The sequence below is a fragment of the Pongo abelii genome, chromosome 11 (assembly GCF_028885655.2).
Source record: "Pongo abelii isolate AG06213 chromosome 11, NHGRI_mPonAbe1-v2.0_pri, whole genome shotgun sequence".
In the NCBI taxonomy this organism is placed as follows: domain Eukaryota; kingdom Metazoa; phylum Chordata; class Mammalia; order Primates; family Hominidae; genus Pongo; species Pongo abelii.
The window spans coordinates 35,047,788-35,068,804 of NC_071996.2; the positions used below are offsets into that span (position 1 = coordinate 35,047,788).

Below are 21,017 nucleotides of genomic sequence, written 5' to 3' on the forward strand. Positions count from 1 at the left end.
AGTTCCAAAAAAGATTTCTTAGTCTTAACAGCCTCTGTCTAAGTTGCATGAATTGGTACATACAACTTTCATAAAACATGAACAATGCTTAAATCAAATAATCAAAATAGGCAATACTCTCTTAAATTGTTTAGCACTTTTATTTTTAAAATCATGTTCGTTCCTTTTTGGTTGCTGGTGATGTTAGAAATAATCATCAAAACAAATTTCCAGCCCAATGGTGTAATTTGAAGATGATACCGGTAGCATCATTTGCCTGGACTCACTGCGATTATACTCATCGTTCTGAAGACAATTGGGAAAAGCACCACTTCCTGAGAGCCAGGCCCACTCGAGGTCCAGCTGCCAGTTCTCTGTTGCAGTTGTCACCAGGATTTCTCTCTCTTTTTATAAATCCTTTTTCACTGACCTTTTCTTTCCCCCAATTGCAATCTCTTACCCATACACTTTCATTAGCAAACGGTAGAAAGACCCCAGCCAGAACATCTCAGATTGTAGCACTTGATACCAGGATGGTGGAGCACTTACCAGGGAGTCTTTTGGTACTTCCATATCGGCTTTGATTTTCATGTTTTTCTTGTGGTTTCCTTGAGTGCTGATAGAGCTGCCGATGAGACAGGAGCCCTGAGAACTGCCCTTTAACACATTCCTGCAGGAAGCATTACTTGATCCACTTTCTGTCTGTGGAGCTGCTTTCTTATCAACTCTGCAGGTAGAAAGTGATTCCTCTGATAAGTTACCTTGCTCCTTCTTCAATCACTCTCCTTTTCCCAATCTTTTTAATATTTAAAGTAACCTCTTTGTAGCTCTTTGTCTTTAAACCTTTGAGGGATAAGGGTTTCTCATGGGCCTTGATCAAATCTTCAAATATTCTAGTAGCATGTCTATTTAGATTTGACAATATCACAATGTATTTTTTATTTTTGTGATTTCTTGTGGAGAGGGCAAAATAAAAACCACTGAAGAGTGATTATTAACTACATTTGTAGCTTCAGAGCGGCAAGAAATATAATTATTTATGGAAAGTTTGCAAGTATATGTTTGCTAGGTATAATCAATGAAATCGGCATGCTTTAAAACGTATGTGTAATTTTCTTCCATTTCACGCCCTGAGTACATTCATAGCTCCTAGTGTAGGTGGAATTGCTATCAACCCTGATAAAACTTACCATTCTTTAATTTCAAAGGCCATTGGTTTGGTTAACAAAGTAACATGGACTAAATGATCATTTTATTGCTAACTTTTATTTCATTGTTTAAATTCTGGCTAATGTATAAAAGACCGCTACTATTCATTTCTGCCTGTATGAAAACACATGCTTGACTGGCCTTTAATGCACAGGAAGCAAACAACTCTTTTTAAGGTGGTGGAGGGACCCCTCTACATTGCTACCTGCTTTTCCAGTGAGTTACCTGTACAAGAGTTCCGTCATGAAGGTGTCTTTCGCTGAACATGCAACAGGGCTGTGTCTATTCCTTGGTTCAATCTTCAGTTGGTTGTAAATGTCTTGTGGTGTTCTCCGATTATTTTTGCTTTGTAAACCGCCATCTGGATTATCGGCTGACTTGGTGTCCTTGATAAGCTCATTTTCTGTCTCACACTGTAGTTCAGGCTTCTTTTTCTCTTTTTTTCTTTCTGATTTTAGTTGTCTGTTTCCAAACCCCAAGACTTTTGCATCTTTCTTTTCTACTTTGGTTTTGGAGATGTCCATTTTCCTGCTACTCAGAGCTGGAAGTCTACTCTTCCGAAAACCAAACCAGCTGGCAAATGAAGGCCCAGGCTTCTGCTTTGCTTCCACAGAGGTGGGCTTTGTTTGCACTTGGCCCTTTTCCACATTTTCCTGAATGCACAACATGACCTTTTCTTCGATTGTGGGTGAGATGGGGGCTTCTGAACTCACAGCATCAGTCGCGGTTGCAGAGGCATCTGGATACCTTCCAGAAGTTTCTAGCTTGGACGTACTGCTTGTTTCAAAAGTGCTTGGATGCTGAGTCCTCCCTGGGCTCTGCAGGGCTTCAGGGCAGTCTGTTGGGGTGGGTGGGCACCTGCGGCGGTCACTGCCTGGTTCTGCAAGTATAGCCACATTGGCACTGGGGTACTCTCCCTGGGTGAAGGCCTGCTGGTCTTCCTTTCCAGGTGGGATGAGGAGTCCCTCAGACTTTGGAGGGATCCTCAAAGGCAACTTACTTGGGCTCCCATGCTGATTGCTGAAGCTGCCTGAGCTCCCCAGGGAGCCCTGCCTGGAGGAGGGGTGCCCCAAGGGCCTCCCAGCACTGGGGAGACTCTCCAACACGGGAGCAGAAGGGGCCTTATTGGGAGAGCTTTCCGTGGAAGAATTCTGCCGGGTAAGAGAATTGCCTCTCTCGGCAGTATTGGTAATGATCTGAGTTCGGACTTTGCCTGGCCCTTCCATGGGAGGTGTGGAAGGCTTGTCTCCTGAGTGTGTACTGAAGCTCTGGCTGCGGGCTTTGGCGCCATTCATACCCAGAGCTGGTTTTAGGTGTGGTTTGCTGGAGGAAAGGGATCTTTTCATGGATCTATTATCTACCCCATCCCTTCCATCACTCCCAGGGATGCTACTTTCCAATGACTCTTGTAGGGCTGTTTCCAGGGGAAGCCCATCAGCTAAACTGTCCTGTGCTTGTGAATCCAGTAGGGTCACATTTCTTTCACCCGCTGTGATCTCCATGCTTGCTGGATTCTTGGAGTCCTCTGTCTTAGACTTGTTTACAGCCACGGAACTTTTGGAGGCTTCATTTAAACTGTCTTTTTCATGTTTCCCTGGCACGGTGGAACTTTTCCTGAGCAGCTGGGGAGACTTCATGAGCACTTTGAGTCCCACCGGAAGGCGAGTTTTCAGTCCTTTCTCATGAGCACTTTGACAACCATGAGGGCTGTTATGGCTTTTGGAGGGTGATGAGGACAATGAGGAACTGCTGACCTGAGATGATGGTGACTCATTTACCCCTAAGAAGGAAGGCTTGGGGGGTGTGGAGGCACTATCATTCAACTGTCCTTTTCTCCCTGGAGATACACTTTTGGAGGATGTCATTTCCAGTGGCTCATGGGTTGAAGGAGAGATCCTGGGAGTCTGTAATCCTATGTCCATTTGTGGGGTCCCAAGTGTTTGGCGAGGAGAGGTTTTGGGGACACCTCTCTTTGGAGAGACCTTCGGAGGCCCCAGAGCCATTACGGTGAAGGAGCTGGAGGGGGCATGAGCAGGGCATCGGGTCTGAATGACTGCTTCTGGGGAGGGCATAGGGGGAGTGAAGATAGGCTTTTTGAAGGCCACAGAAGGTTTCTTCCTCTGCATTTCTGTCGTGGCCGGATTAGAAGAAATAACCGGAGTAGAGGTTCCTTTCAGCAGCGGGGATTTGAATGGGGTCCTTGCTGTTTCACTGGGGACCCTGGTTTCGGACTTGGTGGATGCAGGTGCTGGTGAATAGTCATAGCCGGGCCTGGCCAGCAGGGAGACGGACCTGCCTGGAGGGGGCGGAGGGGAAGGGGATTTCGCCCCTGCCTCTGGCACAGAGCCACAGTGTTCGTCCCTCGTGGGAGGCTCTCCACTGTCACTAGACTCAATGGCAGGCCTTGCCCGTGACCCTGGAGCCTGACTCTTGGGGCACTGGACCCAGTCCCTCCTGCTGGGCATCCTGGAGCTGTGCGGAAGTTGGGCGGGATGTTTTGGAACGTGTGAATCTGGTCGTAATTCAAAGAGGGGCCCTGAGCTCTCAGTCTTCATGAATCGTGAGAGTTTCCCAGGAGCTAAGGCTGGTGATTTTTCAAGAGTCAGCAGGCCAGATGAAGGGAGTAGTGTGGAGGCTTCGGGCTCCATTAGTTTTGATTTCTGAGGTGAAGACTTGCCCCTGGCAGGTATTTTTGTCAGATTTTGCTTTTGATAGATGCCCATGGGCGCTGAAGACCTGGAATTACTCTGGCATGATATAGTATGTGTTGGTTTGATCAACTTTTGCTGCTGAGGATTTTGTGTCACTGTCCTGGAGCTGAAAGATTCAGTGGACACCCTGGGAACATTATCTACATTATCTTTTGGAATGTTCTTCTCAGTGTCCTCTTCAGACCTTTTAAAGAAAGTATAGTCTCTTGCAGCAGCTCGTGGCTGTAAACAAGCAATTCCCTGAGGTAAAAGTTCAGTATGTTCTGCCTTGGGTCCAGTAGGAGTTGAATTGATGGAAATCTCATTTCTGGTAACAGTGACAACTCCAGTCTGGTGAGAGCTGAATTCAATGGGCTCACCATCTTCCGCATCAAATATCACAGTCACACATTCTTCTGAAGAAGTCCTTTTTACAACTCTTTGCTGCTTAATGAAACTAAACGTCTTTGGCCTAGTCTCTGAAGGGATGGGCACTTGTTTTTCCTCCTCTTCAGGAGACCCACTTAGAGATTTTCCAAACCCCATAAGGACATCCAGGTTCTCCACGGACTTATCGGTGTCGGCAGCCAATGACACGTCTGAAGGACTTTTCTCATCACTGCTCTCTATGTGCAGCTCATCGAGCGTTTCATTGTCATCAGTGTCTGAAAGGTGGAGGTTGAGAGCCATGCGGCCATGGCCTTGGCCATGTGGGCCCCTCTCCCTCTGTACCTGAGGTGTCTGCACACTTGGGCACAGCTTCATCTCTAAGGGACAGCCGCTGGCGCAACTTGTCAGCTTTTCAGGCCTTTCCCTGGGATAAACTGTGGATGTGCCTTCCAGAAAGTGTTTTCTGTTTGTCTCCCAGCCAAACAGACTGTCAGAAACACTGTGGGTTAATTTACTGCCATGTGGCCTGCAGCTCTGGTTTGGAACTGCTTGGAGCAATGCTAAGGTGGTGGAGTCATCGTCCGCATCATCGTGGGAATCTAGATCATAAACAAATGTCTTGTGGGGTTCCTTGCAGGGGCTCCCCAGGTCAGCTGTTTTGCAGGGGGGATACTCCTTGAGGCTGCTACTTTTAATTCCAGGAGAATATATTCCTTCATTCGAGTTCATGCAATCTTTATAACCCCATTTGGTTATCACTGATGGGGGTTCAAGTAACACTTTTCGCTTCTGTAGCTTTCTTAGCCCTTCCAAAATGTGGCTTTCCTTGATACGAGTTGGAGGTAGTTCATTTGTAGGACTAGCAAAGCCACTTGGGAGCGAAGAATCGATACTTAGCCTTTTATCCCAGTTTTGTGATGACTGCTAGGAAAGAAAAGTAGACATCAGAAATGATTGAACCATGTAGATCACAAATATATAAAAGGAAAAGTCCATCATGGGACATAATTTGTGCTAGTGGTTGGTAAGTATTCACATATAAATGCCTACATTAATTAGCGAATTAATTTATTCACAAACTATGCAGCAAACATTGATTTTGCCAGGTCCTCTGCTAAGAAGCAGCGATCTAAAGAAACAGAAGGTAAAGGCCCTGTCATCATGGGAGGAATCCCAGCAGGGGAGAGGAGAATTGGCCACAACTAACTGTATGTCAAGGGAGAAAATGAGAAGTGCAAATGTTGTAAGTACTCTGGAGATTTAGAGGAGGGAGGCCACATACAGGTCTATTTGGAGAAAGGCATATAGGAAAGGTATATATTTTTTTCTTTTAAACTTACCTAGCTCTTGAAAGACACATAGGTTTGCCTTAGGTTAAAAGTGGGGGAAATGATTTCCAGGTGGGAGAAATGGGATGGGCAAAGACCTAAGTCAGAAAGTACATTCAAGGTACATTGAGGGAATGACTAGAAGATGATATGGCCTTACTGCAGAGTGTCTACGAGAGATGCAGAGGGTAAAGCTGGAAAAGTAAGTTGGTCCATATCTTTATGCTCACATTTGATAGTTCTGTGACTTCACAATTTTATTTGGTAGACAACAGATATCTATGAAATTTTTCTTAAGTTACTACACACATACACATACACACACACACAGCAGCTGGGCATTCGCTGTTAGAACCTGATAGTAATTATTCACATACCAAATTTAGAAAGGTCAGTTTCCTGCCCGTCACCCTTCCCAAATGCCAGCCTCAGCTTTGGAAAAGTGTATGGGAAATGACATAGAGAAAAGGCTGTGGTCTACATATTCATATTTTTTTCATAGTATTGCTAATAAGAAACAGAAGGGGGAAAGAAACTAACATTTACTGAGCCTTTGTTGTATACCAGCCGTTACAGAGTGCTTTCACTCCATCTTCAGAACAGGCAACTGAGACTCATTGTTGGGTCTGCTGGAGATCACACAGAAAGAGCTGGAGCAAAGGTATGAACTCTGGTTTCTCAGGCTCTTTCTACAGTACTGTCAGTTTTGACTCAGTTCAAAAGTGGCCATGAGGGGACATGAACCCAGGCAGTCTGGCCCCAGAGCCTGCAGTCCCAACTGACGCTATATATAAAGCCAAGCTTAGCCCCTCTTCTCCCCTTTATCTTAGTCAGTGTCATAATAAAGATCACAGGTTACACCACACTATTTCTTAAATGGTACTTGCAGAGTTTAGGGGGCTGACCTAATGATTTCTTAAGAAGGCTATACGGGCCGGGTGCAGTGGTTCACACCTGTAATCCCAGGACTTTGAGAGACCAAGGCAGGTGGATCACGAGGTCAGGAGTTCGAGACCAGCCTGACCCATATGGTGAAACCCCATCTCTACTAAAAATACAAGAATTAGCTTCACGTGTTGGCGGGTGCCTATAACCCCAGCTACTCAGGAGGCTGAGACAGGACAATTGCTTGAACCTGGGAGGCGGAGGTTGCAGTGAGCTGAGATTGCACCATTGCACTTCTTCCCAGGTGACACAGCGAGATTCCATTTCAAAAAAAAAAAAAAAAAAAAGGCTATATGATTAATGGTAAAGAGCTTCAAGAGAAGGCTCTGGGTTTCGGAAATGTACTCTATACCAGTTTTGGCTACATCAATCTCCTCCCTGCCCCACACGCTTATGTGCAGTGGCTGAAAAAAATGTCAGAAACTTCCATTTGAATCTGGGCTTCTTAGTACACTGTAAACATTTGCTCACATCTAAGGCATTTTCATGAAAATTACTCTTGCTATCAACAATGCACACATTTATTTGTTTTTAAATCAAATTATAAATTTTCTTTAGGAAATTCTCCACCGTCAGAAGTTGCTGGCAGTAGATGCTATTCAGTGATGCTGCCCTACTTCCTCTTCCCTGTACTGTTACAAACTCCTTTAGAAATCAGAAGAAATCCCATTAGTGAATCTGGGTGTTATAGCTCCACCAGAAAGGAGCTGCCACAGTGTAAGTTTCTAAGAATTTCCATGATCCTGATAATCATGTTGACAATAAATAAGAGAAACCAGGCCAAAGTACCCCACAAGAGCTTGAAAAATGTCAATCTGTTTGACCCCCAAGAAGACATGCTCAGCCTCTGCCTTGCCTCCTTTCTGCCATTCTGGAGCCTGCCCGGTGCTGCACTGCGACTTGCCCCAGAGCCAGCGGCTGCAAACCTCCCAGGGCACAGGCTCTCTGCCTGGTGAGATTAGCCACATTCCTCCTTCAGTCCTCTATAGGAGGTTATAGTATTTAACAACTGGAGAAAAGTCTAGGCCAATCTTGAAGCTTGGGGGTAGGAGACACATGAATGCCCTGTGGGAGTGATGGTGGGGAGGAGCTGGCATTTCCCACAGGCAGATCCATCCTTTGCTGTGAAAGTTGGAAGAGAGTTGCTCTTGGGAAGCAGTGTGGTTGACTAAAAGATGCTGTTGCTGAGGTGCAGGCCTGTGTTTAATGTCCACAGTCCTCTTCCATTTCTTGACTGGACAAGAATCTTATATATATATTTTTTTTTTCTAAAGGGCGTCTTGGTCTTAATGGGAGCAAACTGATCTCAATAATTGAAGCAACCTTACCACGTTTCAGGCTGATTCAACAAGGCCAGTATAAAAGAACAATTAATAATGTGGGTTCTGGAGCCTTCTGGAGCCTGGCTGTGCCATGTACTGCCTGTGGCATCTTGGTTCAGTTATTTAACTTCTTAGCACCTCAGTGTCCTCTTCTGTGAAATGGGGAGAATAGGAGAGCCTACTTAATAGGCGACTGGGAGCATTACATGATCTAATGCTTCTGAAGTCCTTAAAAGGCTGTGCTGCATATGGTAATTTCTCATCAACTAGAGCCAAATTCCTCTGTAGGGCAGGCTAGTGCATTTCATGCAGGCTTCCTTTCTGTTTGTACACAAGTATTTAAAAAAACATACTTGTGAGCTCAAAAAGCGCAATCATATATTAATTGTTACATAATTAATATTCAAGTTCAAATTCATATGATACAAGTTTGTTATGTAAGTTAATACTACATGAGTACCCAGCACAAAGTAAGAAACTGCAGGAAGTTTCTTAAGTAATACACATTTCAAATGTCTTCATGGATCTGAGTCTGGCTTGTTAGGTCCCTGAGAAACAAGACCGCTCACTGTGAGATACGACAGGTGTACTGGTACTCCATGACCATGACAGAGCCCTATTAAGGATCCAGACAAGAGCCACCTGAGTGTCCATGAAGTGCTTTAAGAACCTTCTTTCTCCTCATTCAGGGGAGAGATTGCCTTAGAACATCAAAAGCTACTGTAATTGGAAGAATTCCAGCCAAAAAATAAAAGAAAGTGAAAAGCCTTTGAGAGGGAGAGAGACAAAGAGGTGCGAAAGTGAAAAGAGCAGAGGGAGGGGCTCTGGGAGCCAGGGATATTCACAAAGCAAGGAAACATCCCTGACCATCTTTCCAGTCTGTTCCGAACCAGGCTCGGAGCAGTCATTATTCAGAGCGCCTAACAACTCCTTAGAGGGAGCAATTTTGATAATGCAGCAGGCTCTGTACTTTGCATTGGAAGTCTGAGTCCAAGGGAATAAGCCCTAAATGCAAACTTGAAATCTTCTGAGTTCTTGTTCAGAGGATGACAAAGCTACTCCCTCATCAATATCTCCTGGGAGTTCTGGATTTTTCTTAGTTTCTACACTGCTAAAACCATGAACTAAATTTATACAAATGGTAGAAAAATGACCTCCAAATACCCTGCTCCGGGGTTTCTATTCTTGTGTGCTCTTACCTTTTCTCCAACATTAGGGAATGGATAAAACAGCTATTTCAAATATTTCCCTTACATCAGTGTACAAAGACGTCTACTCAAAGCACGAAGGAATCTCCAGCTCTGCGAGTCCACTGTGCAGATTGGAGTCATTCTAGTAGTACTAATTATTAAAAATCCTGGTAAAGGAACTCTTGGCATGTATACAAGTAGAAATATGCCTACCTACACTGAAGTTGTGGTCTCTGTCATCTCACCATGCTGCCCTCCAATTTATAGTCAAATAGTGTTTTATGAGGCTATGGCATTGATGAAAGGATGTTAATATAATACATGAGCAGGTGCTCAGCAAATGGTGGCTTCCTTCTTACCCCTCCCACCTGCCCTTCACCTCCATGACCAAATCCTACCAGAAGAGGATTCTTTTCTGGTTCAGTTTGATGCCACAGTGCCTTACCCTTTTCCTGAGGTTCTTCCCATCGTGCCACGTGTAAGAGGAGCCACTGGAGTACTCGCTGCAGGTGCTTGAAAGAGACAGTTCACTGCTGCTGCTGTAGCTGTTTCGAGGACAGAGATGACCAGGGATGACAGCCCCCAAGCCAGGGCATTTCAGGGCCGATTTTGTATTTAGTTGGTGTTCCTGAAAAAGCAGGACAGCTCTGAGCAAGGGCTTTGCTCAGAGGAGAGTAAATATCAACACAACCTTATGGTGAGGTAGATGGGAATACAGATGCTCCTCAACTTATGGCAGGAGTACATCCCGATAAACCCATGGTAAGTGGAAAATCAGCTGAAAAGGTATTCAATACACCTAACCCACAGAACATCACAGCTCAGCCCAGCCCACACTTACATTAGCCTACCGTTGGGCAAGGTCATCTAACACAAAGCCTATTTTATAATAAACTGTTGAATAGCTCATGTAATTTATTGAATATTATGCTGAAAATAACATCAGAATGGTTGTATGAGTGCTCACAGTACAGTATCTACTGAATGTATATTTTGGCTCCATCACAAAGTTAAAAAATCCTGTCAAACTACCCTAAGCTGCGGATTGTCTGTATAGTACGGTATGATAGTTAGGGGCAGACTTTGGAGTCAAATTATAGGCTCAGATCCTGGCTCTGCCTCTTACTGTGTGGCTATGGGGAAACTATTTACTCTCTTTCTTAAAAGAAAATCATGATACTATTGCTTATCTTACAGGGTTATTGCAAGGACTAAACGAGGGTCTAGTTGTGAAGCACATCACAGCATCTGGCCTCTAGTAGGTGCTCAATTATTACAAGCTGCCATCATTATTAGGCAAAAGTACCACAAGGGTGGTCTTATTTTATCTAGCCATACTGGTGAGAATATCAAGTCAGTATCAAAACATGACTCGAATGCTACAAAAGGACGAAGATAGAGTCACATCTTTGACTACAGGGTTCAAAAGCATGTAAACTGGCTGTGAGTCTAGTGGTCTGGATCCCGGGCTACCCACTGCCACTAAGCATGCACTCTTGAGCAAGAAAGACTTCTAACTTCCGTGGTCTTTAATGTCCTCTTTATAGAGGGTTCTGCTCTCTGAGATTTCTGCTACAGTTTCCTCTGGTTCTGACGGCATCATACTAAGTCCACAACCAGATGCCCATTGCCTTTCTGCGCTACCTCACAGGAAGCCATGCACAGCAGACACCAAACTCAGGTATCATGAGCCTCCACTGTAAATATAATAGTGCTTTTCATATCCAGTCCCTGTTACCATTTGGCTATCTACATGGTAATAACCCTCACATCAAGTAGATGTGGGTTTTTAGTGGAAGGTTCAAGCTGTTAGAATTCTAGTGGTTCTGCATAAGGCAAGGGTGACAAATAAAGCTGTAAACCTCCAAACACGTCTTGACAGCCACATTATAGGCCTCTCGTGTAACAGATGAAGCTCTACAAACTGGACAGGCTAAATTAATTTACATCCCAACCACTGAGAACAGAATCTCTCTATTACCGTCTAATTCCAGTCTTCTATTTATATAAAGCTTTGTCTCAGAAACTCTTTGATGGGAAGCCATCTGTCTTTGTGTCACTTGCAGAGTGGCAAAGCCTCTTACTTATACAATTTATTGACACTTTGTGGGTGCCTTTCAGTACCTGAGTACTTATCACTGTTCTCCAAATGCAATTCCAACTGACGGTGACTAAACGCCAGCTTGGGAAAGGAAGGTAATGATGATCCTAAAGTACTTGCGGTAAATATTAAACTCCTACATCAGTATATAGGGCATGTTTAATTTACTCTCTAATCAATATCTATAATGCTCAATAACATTAGATTTTCAGTATTAGGCATCTGCCTTACTATCAATACTTCATTTTTGCTGCATAACAATCTCTTTAAGTGATCTAAAAATGCCAAGAAATTTTACTATCCTATTTCTTCCCCCTGAAATTTGGCTCTACGTATTATTGAAAGGAGAAACTTGTGTTAAAATCAGGCTTTCAGCAATATCTATTGATTTATGGCCTTGTTTATTGCCGGATGTAACTTAGTTAAGGGGAGTTCATATTTGTATCTCCACAGATGCCTACAACAAATGGTTGTGTCGCAGAGCAGCAACTGCCATTTCAGCCTCAGCCACTGTTGGCACCTGGAACGTGCACTGAACAAACTTTCAGAAATATCTCATCTGGCTTCACTTCTACTGTGTGCTTTCTGTTTTCTCCATTCTGTCCTCTCATATTTTGTTGTTTAAGTATGCAGCGTGGTGGTTGTTATTTAGGACTGCCTCTGCTCTGACAGATGTGTCTATTCTACAAAGAGAGAGAGAGACTGTGTCTATTGTCCCACCAGGCTGTCCAGATCCAAACTCCAATAACCTTTCTGCACTCTGCCTGGCTACTGGTTACAGTTTACATTCTACCTTCTCCCACGGTATTGAGGGAGGCTTGCATGCAATTCTCTGTCCTTCCCACCTGTTCTTCCTACTACATCTATTAAAATTATACCTATTTTTACAACTCAATTCCCAGGCCTCTTTTAATAAATAAGCAGCCCTGCCCACTCATGTCCATGTGTATACCTCCTGTATAGATGTTGGGGTAAGATGACAGGAAAGTAGGACTCAGAAGATGGGCTGGAGTGAGAAGGTATTGCTGCTTCTCCCTTGGCCTTGAACTTGAGATGCTCTGTTTTTTTTTTTTTTTTTTTTTTTTTTTTTTTTTTCTGATGGAGTTTCACTCTTGTTGCCCAGGCTGGAGTGCAATGGCATGATCTCAGCTCACTGCAACCTCTGCCTTGCCTCCCAGGTTCTAGTGATTCCTCCTGCCTCATCCTCCCAAGTAGCTGGCATTACAGGCATGTGCCACCATGCCTGGCTAATTTTGTATTTTTAGTAGAGATGGGGTTTCTCCATGTTGGTCAGGCTGGTCTCGAACCCTCAACTGAGGCAGGTGATCCACCTTAGTTTCCCAAAGTGCTGGGATTACAGGTGTGAGCCACTGTGCCCAGCTGAGATGCCCTGATGTGATGGCAGATACTTGAGGGAGGTGGAGAAGGCCTGTGAATGTCATGTGGGAGCAGGCAAGGGCAAGGATGGTTAAGCAGAGAGGTGTCCTCTAAGACAGGCTTTTCACACTTTAACGTGAACTGAATCACCAAGGGATCTTGTTAAAATGCAGATTCTGATTCAGTAATTCTGAGGCAGGACCTGAGATGTATGTAGTATTTTTAACAAGTTCCCAGGTGCTTCAGTGCTGCTATTCTGTGACCCATGCTTTGTGCAGCAAGCCTCTAGGAGAAGCTATTAAAGAAGTCAGTCTCTTATGTGAGTTCCCTAGCAGCACATTGTGGTACCTCACTGTCTGACGTGGGCTGTGCTAAGCCAGGCAAAGGGAATGGCTGAGCCTGCCTACCAGCCCGCACGTAAGTTAAGGAGAGTGTCTGTGTAGGTGTACATGTAGCGGTAGTCACAGAGTAATTCCTTGCAAAGAAGAGGAGGCGGCCACTCCTTTCTACTGGGAAATTCTCCCACCTTCTTCCACCTTGGAAAATCAATGTTTGAATTTAATAAGGGACGTGGAATCCCTGACATCCTGGCTGCACAGTGAGCTTTTTTTTTTTTTCCTACAGTTTCCTTCGTCAGCACGTGATTATCACATAGGATTATCTACTCCAGTAAATAACTTCTGTGGTTGAGCACTTGAACTCCAAGGCCATCTATGAGGTTTAAATTCTGGCTTTCACTTGCTAGCTCTGTGAGCTTGGGAAAATTACTGAACCCCTCTGTGACTCAGTTTCTTTCTTTGTAAATGGAGATCATGAAAGTAGCTACTATGTAGGATCATTGTGAAGACTGAACAGCCCCTGACAAATGCTGGTGCTTAGGGACTTTTACGTGGGTGTTGCTGCTATTATTAAAAATGTTTATACATATATATATATATATATATATGTATAGAGAGAGAGAGAGAGAGAGAGAGAAACGGGGAGGAAGAGAGAGAGAAAGAGAGAGAGAGAGAGACAGAGGCCGGGCACGGTGGCTCACACCTGTAATCCCAGCACTTTGGGAGGCCAAGGTGGGTGGATTGCCTGAGGTCAGGAGTTTGAGACCAGTCAGGCCAACATGGTGAAACCCCATCTCTACTAAAAAATACAAAAAGTTTAGCCAGGCATGGTGGTGTGCACCTGTAATCACAGCTACCTGGGAGGCTGAGGCAGGGGAATTGCTTGAATCAGGGAGGTGGAGGTTGCAGTGAGCCAAGATCACACCACTGTACTCCAGCCTGGGCAACAGAGTGAGACTTCATCTCAACAACAACAAATACACACACACACACACACACACATGTGTCTTGGCTCTTCAACTAAGCCGTCAGTTAGTTCATGGTCTCCCTATGGGACCCTGTTTTACACTTTCTGATATCCTATAATTCCCTGATGCCTGGTGCCTAAGTAGTAACTACATTAGGCAATAGCCAAAAGTGGATGGACTTTGTTACCAGGGATCACTGATGTGAGCTTCTGGCTTCTGGAGAGACATATTAGTAGAGCCCTTTCTCAGTGATCATTTCCACCTTTGCTGTGGTTTGCTGTGGGTGTAGCATGGTACCACATATTAAGAGAACTGAAGGGGGCCAAAGGAACAGAGATCTTATGATTGTTCCAATATTGTCAGCAGGCACTGTGCACGCACATTTCCTGTGTTATCTCATTTAATCCTCACCACAACTCTCTGAAATAGAAAAGAAATATCATTATCCTCATTTTCTAAAAGGGAAGACTAAGGCATTGAGGTTTTAATACCTTGCCCAAGTTGCCCTGTCAATATAACATTCTGATGCCCGGCCCAAGTCCAAGCCATTATGCCAAAATGCCAAGTCAGCCCTCTGACAATGAGCAGAGCTCCCAGAGATACACAGAACCCCACGAATCCCAGTGAGTTGTCATTGGTAATAATGATTATTCTTAAAATTCTTCATCAAAAATGTCTATTAGCTTCTATTGCAACATTATCTTAATTATGTTGATTTAACAGGCAAAAATACAACCTGTCTTCTGCACTATCCAAAGTATATTTTCCTCATTGTTTATTTTAGATTACTACCCTGAATGATTCATATACTTTAAACATTCTTACTGTGAGAAATGCAGTATAAAATCTACAATTTTAGTTAAAAAATAGAGATAATGAAGCTGGCTGGGTGCGGTGGCTCACGCCTGTAATCCCAAAATTTTGGGAGGCCGAGGCAGGCAGATCACAAGTTCAGGAGTTCGAGACCAGCCTGACTAAAATGGTGAAACCCCGTTTCTAATAAAAATATAAAAATTAGCTGGTTGTGGTGGCGGGCGCCTATAATCCCAGCTACTTGGGAGGCTGAGGCAGGAGAGTCGTTTGAACCCAGGAGGTGGAGGTTGCAGTGAGCTGAGATCGCGCCATTGCGCTCCAGCCAGGGCAACAGGGTGAGACCTTGTATCAAAAAAAAAAAAAAAAAAAACCAAAAGAGTATGAAGCCCAGAGTTTCATTCTTTCCATTTTTAAATAAAAACTCCACACTTAAAAGAAAAAACTCCTGACTTTAAGGCTATATTATAGATTGGATGCCATTAGGTCTTTATGAATGTTTAAAGTGACAACATTCCACTGAAATTCAATTCAAATCTAACTTGAGAATATTTACATTTAATGGTCTATCTACACTGATGGAATTATTCAGTAAAATAAAAAAACAGTTATCCACAAATGTTCATGTCATTGTTTTAAGCCTCACGTTTTTCATTATATATTTATTTGGCAATTGTGTTTTTTCAAGTTACTCTTTTTATGTCAACGAGAGTTAAAAAGCCATGCTGGTTAAAGTTTTGCCAGATAAGCACAAAGCTAACCCCAGCTAGAGAAAAAAAATGCAGAGCCCATGAATTTTTAAAAGTTCATACATAATATATCATAAAAGTAGGATGAATAATATGGGACGTGGGTTTTAATAAAAAGCTCTTTGACCATTTCTCAGAGACTCTGAGATGTAATCAATATCCAAAAAAGGTATCTTGGGGACAAAGCCAAGATTTATGATATTTTTGCCGAGAATGACACTTTCTGCTTACTATATCAGCTGGGGGACATGATATTGAATTTCAGAGGACACAAGAAAGGAAGGTATTTTTATCTGCCTGACACTGCTTCAAGGATGCACTTTATGGTTCGCTTGTGACATCATATTTGATGGAAGGAAAATAACAACCGAAACAAGTGTTCTGAAGGCAACTGGGAAACTCACGTGCAGCTCAGCATCAGTTCGTGACTGTGTCAGACTTCGGCTTCTTTCCACCTCTGAAAGCAAATCTCCGGATGAAAGATCCAAGAGGCGTGAGTGAAGTTTCTAGGTAAAACCAAGCACAAACATTGAATAGCAATAATTTAATTATTTGTTTCAAAATCCTGCCTTGGACAGTTAAATCTCAAAAGAGTTGGCATTTCCAGATTAGATAATGCATGTCCTAATTTAAAAAAGTTTATTCTAGTTTATCAGTGTTCCCTTACACGTATATGTATGTGTATATGCAAATTACATTTTGTAAACAATAGTGATGCTTTTACAGTCTGTCAGTCCGCCTTGGAAGATATGTAGTAGAAAAATATAAGTAGTAGTTAAAAAAATAAGCAGTAGGGAAAGTATGAATACTCTGATATATTTATTGGGTAGTATGAAAATTAACATTTGATATTCACATTAAGAAAACGAATCACCAAGTTCACCTTACTATGTTGAGCAGTGGTTAAAATCTGAGCAGATAATTATAAAAGTGACCTTATTTCTAAACAGCATTGATCTTGTGAAATCTTCCCTTGGACACATTTTAACTCAAAGTCATTAATGTCATCTGTTAGGAACAATTAATGCGAATAGAAAATAATTGCTTCGGGGACCTGGGGACTCTGAGGATTTTGTACATTAATATTCACGTGCTATTCAATTATATACTGAATTATTTATTTCAGTTTTGTTTGGGAGGACTGCTAAGCCAGAGACATTTCACTATATTAATCTTGATACTAATTACTAAGGCTTTTCTGTGGACATTAAATTTGATCTGTTTAATTGCAAATACAACAAAACTCGTGATTTATGCCTAATGTTTCTGCTAGGCTGATGACATTTTGAAAATGGCACTTATAGCCTGGTTTGTCTTGGTTACAACTTTTGTGGCTCCAGATGCTAAAAAAAAAATCTAATTGAGTAAGTAAATAATGTGGCTAAGCGTGCCTCTCTCGCTTCTGAAAAGTTTTTTCTACTCCTTTTTCTCCCTGGAGAGGCCCTGCTGCACACTGATGCTGATCTAAGAAATGCCTTTGCTTCTTTGCCACTGAGCAATGTTAGAATCATCTTAGAGGGCAGGGCTGTCCCACTGGTCACTCTGTCCCAGCATATCTACCGTGAAGTCAGCAGGGACTACAAACTCCACTAAAATGAGCCACATTCTCTCTGTTCCCCATTCAACTCTCTTTAGGCTGAACTTCTGTGAGAGCCCTGAGTATTTGGTTAGGTGACTATTCAACAAACATTTATGCAGCACCTCCTGAAGGATGGCACTGTGGCAGGGCTGTAGTCTATCCTCCTGCAAGGGTAAAGGTATTTTTTTGCTGTTGTGGGTTGGCCAGTTCTCCTTCTCAGTGGACCTTCAAATTGTGTGTCTGTGGAAGTCCTTTCACAAAAAAGAAAATAATTTCTAAACTGATTGCCTGTTGCTTTGAAAATCCAAATTTCTCCAGCAGAGCTAAGACCTCCATAGGTAACCAGAACCAATGCATTGTTTCTGGACAGTTTTTATAATCCTAATTCTATAATCCTAATTCAAGATTCAAGCTCTAGAATCTGACTTTCCTGGGGGCAAAGATAGAATTTATCTCATCTTGCAATCTCTGGAACCTGACAAAATACATCATACTTAGTAAGCAGCCCATTAGTGCTTGTTGTAGTCTTTAAACAAAAAGATGTCTTTATATTTTACTCACTCATATGTAAGTTTTAAAGATTGAGAGAGTGCCAAAAGAATTACAATGTTGTGAGACCTAAGAATACATTCATCAATATGCAAACAGGACAAGAAGTTATGGGAAATGACATTCAACAGAAGAAATGATTTTGAGTGGTATATCATGTGATTTGGGAGAAGAGACCTCAATGGATTAGCTGTCTGACTTACTCAGTTCATGAACGTACTTCATTATTATTTCTCAGATATATGATGTCACACTTTCACCTACTGCATGAATATATGCATCTAAAAACCTGCCCTCCTCAAGGCTGTTTCGGTGGCTTTTATCCAAATGGGTCCCTTCCCTTCACTGAAATAGGGAAGGTCTGCGTGGGAGAAAGGAGAGGTCCTGGGGCAAAGGCCAGGAGACCTGAGTTCTAGCCCTGTCGAAGGTACACATTCTACAGGATCTCAGGAATGTAACTGAACCTCTTAGTCTCAAATCCCTCATCTGCAAAAGAAAGATGGAAAAACTTAAACCTGAGCTACCATTTGACCCTTCAGTCCATTACTAGATATGTACCCAAAGGAAAATCAATCATTCTACCAAAAAGATACAAGCACACACATGTTCATTGCCACGCTACTTACAGTAGCAAAGACATGGAATCAACCTAGGTGCAAATAAGTAGTGGATTGGATAAAGAAATATGGTACATATATACCATAGAATACAGCCATAAAAAAGAATGAAATCATGTCCTTTGCAGCAACACGAATCCAGCTAGGGGAGGCCATAATCCTATGTGAATTAATTCAGAAACAGAAAACCAAATACTGCATGTTCTCACTTATAAGTGGAAGCTAGATACTGAGCACACATGGACATAAACATGGGAACAACAGACCCTGCAGACTACTAGATAGGGAAAAAGAAAGGGGGGAATGGGTTGAAAAACTACTTAGTGGGTACTATGCTCACTACCTTGGTGATGGGACCTGCATCCAAAACCCAGCATCAGGCGGTATACCCATGGAACAAAACTGCACATGTACCCCCTGAATCTAAAATAAAAGGTGAAGTTAAATAAAATTCCCAACAAAGTCACAACATCCAATGACAGAATTATAGGCATCAGTAAGTGTATATTTTCAGAAAAAAGAAAGACAGAAGTGGCTATTTAATCTACTACCACAGGTATAGAGAGGCACTATCATATTAAGAAGGGAAAACAAACAGGATAATATGCTGAAATTCACACAGGCCAATTTATTGTTATACCTGACAGTTGGTGGTAGGTAATTTCTTAGATAATAAGGCACAAATGAATCATTCATTCTTATAGCTTTCATACATATAAGGCACATCAAAATTGACTTAGAATAAAATAAAATCTGTTTACTTTTAAAAAAACAATTTAAACATTTATTATTATTTTTAATTTTTAATTATTATGGGTACATAATAGTTGTTTATATTTATAGGGGTGCATGTGATGTTTTGATACAGGTATACAATGTATAATGATCCAATCAGGGTAACTGGATTACCTATCATCTCAAGCATAATAAAATCTACTTTTGTGTTAAGGCTATAGGCAAGGAAATGATAGGTAAATATCACAGAACTTCCCTTAAATAACTGTGAAAGCACACAACCCCAAAGAGACTACATTTCTTATGATAAGAATTTTTATAATAGGCTCATATTTTCACCATATATATAATATACAGGCATGTGTGTGTATAGCATCATTTTTTAAGCTGATACTGTATTACCTGTGCTTCAGTGAAAAATAGGTAGAATGTATACATTAGAAATTTAAGTCACTGTCAAAAAGAGCGTAACTGACATAAGAAGGCCATGACCTCTTAAGAGGAGCCCCCCAGCTTAGGGGGCAAATCCTCCATCATATACCCATGTATAGTTCATATTTACTGTTAGTGCTCATATGAATAAAATCTCATCTGAAATACTTTAAACTTCCTGTCTTTAACCTGCAAATCCCAATGAATTCTGGAGTTAGACATACTTGTTTTGTTTTAGACATGAAAAGTAGCAGGACTACTCAGTATAGGTTTGAAATAGGCCTTGTGTCATCTGTCACACTGTCTCAGTAACTGAGATTCAACTGGGTTTCAGAAATAGAGACTCCTAATTTCACACATTTTCAAACCAGAGGTAAGTGAGGGATCTTTTAACTCAAATGCTTCCTTTGACGGTGACAGTCTAACCCTCCCTGTCAGACTGGCTTCACTGTCTCTGGAATGTGCCCCTCTCCCGTCTGAGTTGATCTTTTGTCCATTTTTCCATGGCACACTCTCCTCCTCCTGCCCCTAGATCCTGTCCAGTATTCAGGACAACACTGAAACCCTCCCTGTAAAGTCATCTATCCTCTCTAACCCACAGTGGATTCCCTGCCTTGAGGGATTGGACTGCCTCTCATTTCGGTCCTTTATCCAAAGTGTACTCTTACTGAGTTGTTCTCTGTGTAGGTTCTATCTTCCTAACAGGACAATCAGCTCCATGAAAATGCAGGCCAATCCCTTAATTTCTACATTGTCCCAGTGCCAGGGACTAGCTGGGTGTCACAAAACCTCGGGAACCTTGGCCCTCTTCTTTCTGGGGGCACGGCTGGCCTGCATTTCCCAGCCTCCTTTACAGTCAGGTGTGCCCACATGACATGTTTAGTTCTAGGTCATGGAGCCTGAGCAAAAGTGACATCTGCCCTTTCTTGCCTGGCCCAGGAATACCTCCCTTATATAGTCTTCTATGCTCTTTATCCTTCCACTGGCTTGATGCAACCAACTCAGCACAGCAACCTTGGAAGCCACTGTTGAAGATGAAGCCAACCAGGTATAAGGAGTTTGGCTTCTTTAATTCTCAACTGGAAGAAAGCCACTCTGGGAAAAGAAATGACTTTTCTGGATTTGACACAAGGAAGATATCAACTTATACTGAATTTGGGCCATGATTTATTTGGAGTTTGCTATTATTGCTGACATTGACCTGGCTGACACAGTTCTCTCTGCAGCCTACAGGGTAGCCACTCAAGAAACATGCATGTTTCTATGTATATATGTCATATGTGTACATATGTGCACACACATGTACATATATACAGGTATTTACACATGTGTATGTAATGGCTATGTCAACAGCCCAAGGTGACAACCCCTCTGAAGATTCTAGCTTCACAGGAAAGAGACCTGCTTTCTGTCACTATACGCAAGGGCAGGGGTTGGGGGATTGTGTGAAGAGCTAAGATGTATCACAATTTATAACAGAACGCATGCCTCATACAGGTGTAAAATACCAAGCTAAGTTTTGGGGACCTGGCAATGCCAGGGTAGTCAGTGCCTGAACTACACATTGGGTCGGTAATATTTGGTGGGTTCACTTGCCTTCAGTCAGTTTTATGTTCTCTGAGCAGTTCTGTATCTGTAATTCAAGGCAGAGAAATGTCCCCCGCAACAGACTGTTCCAGGGACTGACTGTCCTTTATCTGGCAGGATGA

At 42.5% G+C, this 21,017-nt stretch overlaps 1 protein-coding gene across 24 annotated transcripts in view; it reads right to left on the reverse strand.

Moving 5' to 3' along the window:
* Window positions 1-21,017, reverse strand: part of NCKAP5 (NCK associated protein 5) — a 993,533-nt gene that overhangs the window by 102,955 nt on the left and 869,561 nt on the right. For 21 of the 24 annotated variants that reach the window (XM_063712751.1, XM_054549292.2, XM_054549288.2 and 18 more), the window contains 4 exons: window positions 15,801-15,902; window positions 9,499-9,681; window positions 1,414-5,192; window positions 529-706 (listed from right to left, as the gene is read on the reverse strand). In XM_063712751.1, coding sequence (XP_063568821.1) covers window positions 529-706; window positions 1,414-5,192; window positions 9,499-9,681; window positions 15,801-15,902 — 4,242 coding nt within the window. The remainder of the gene's footprint in view (window positions 1-528; window positions 707-1,413; window positions 5,193-9,498; window positions 9,682-15,800; window positions 15,903-21,017) is intronic. The other 3 variants (XM_063712752.1, XM_054549293.2, XM_054549286.2) reach the window with 2 other exon arrangements.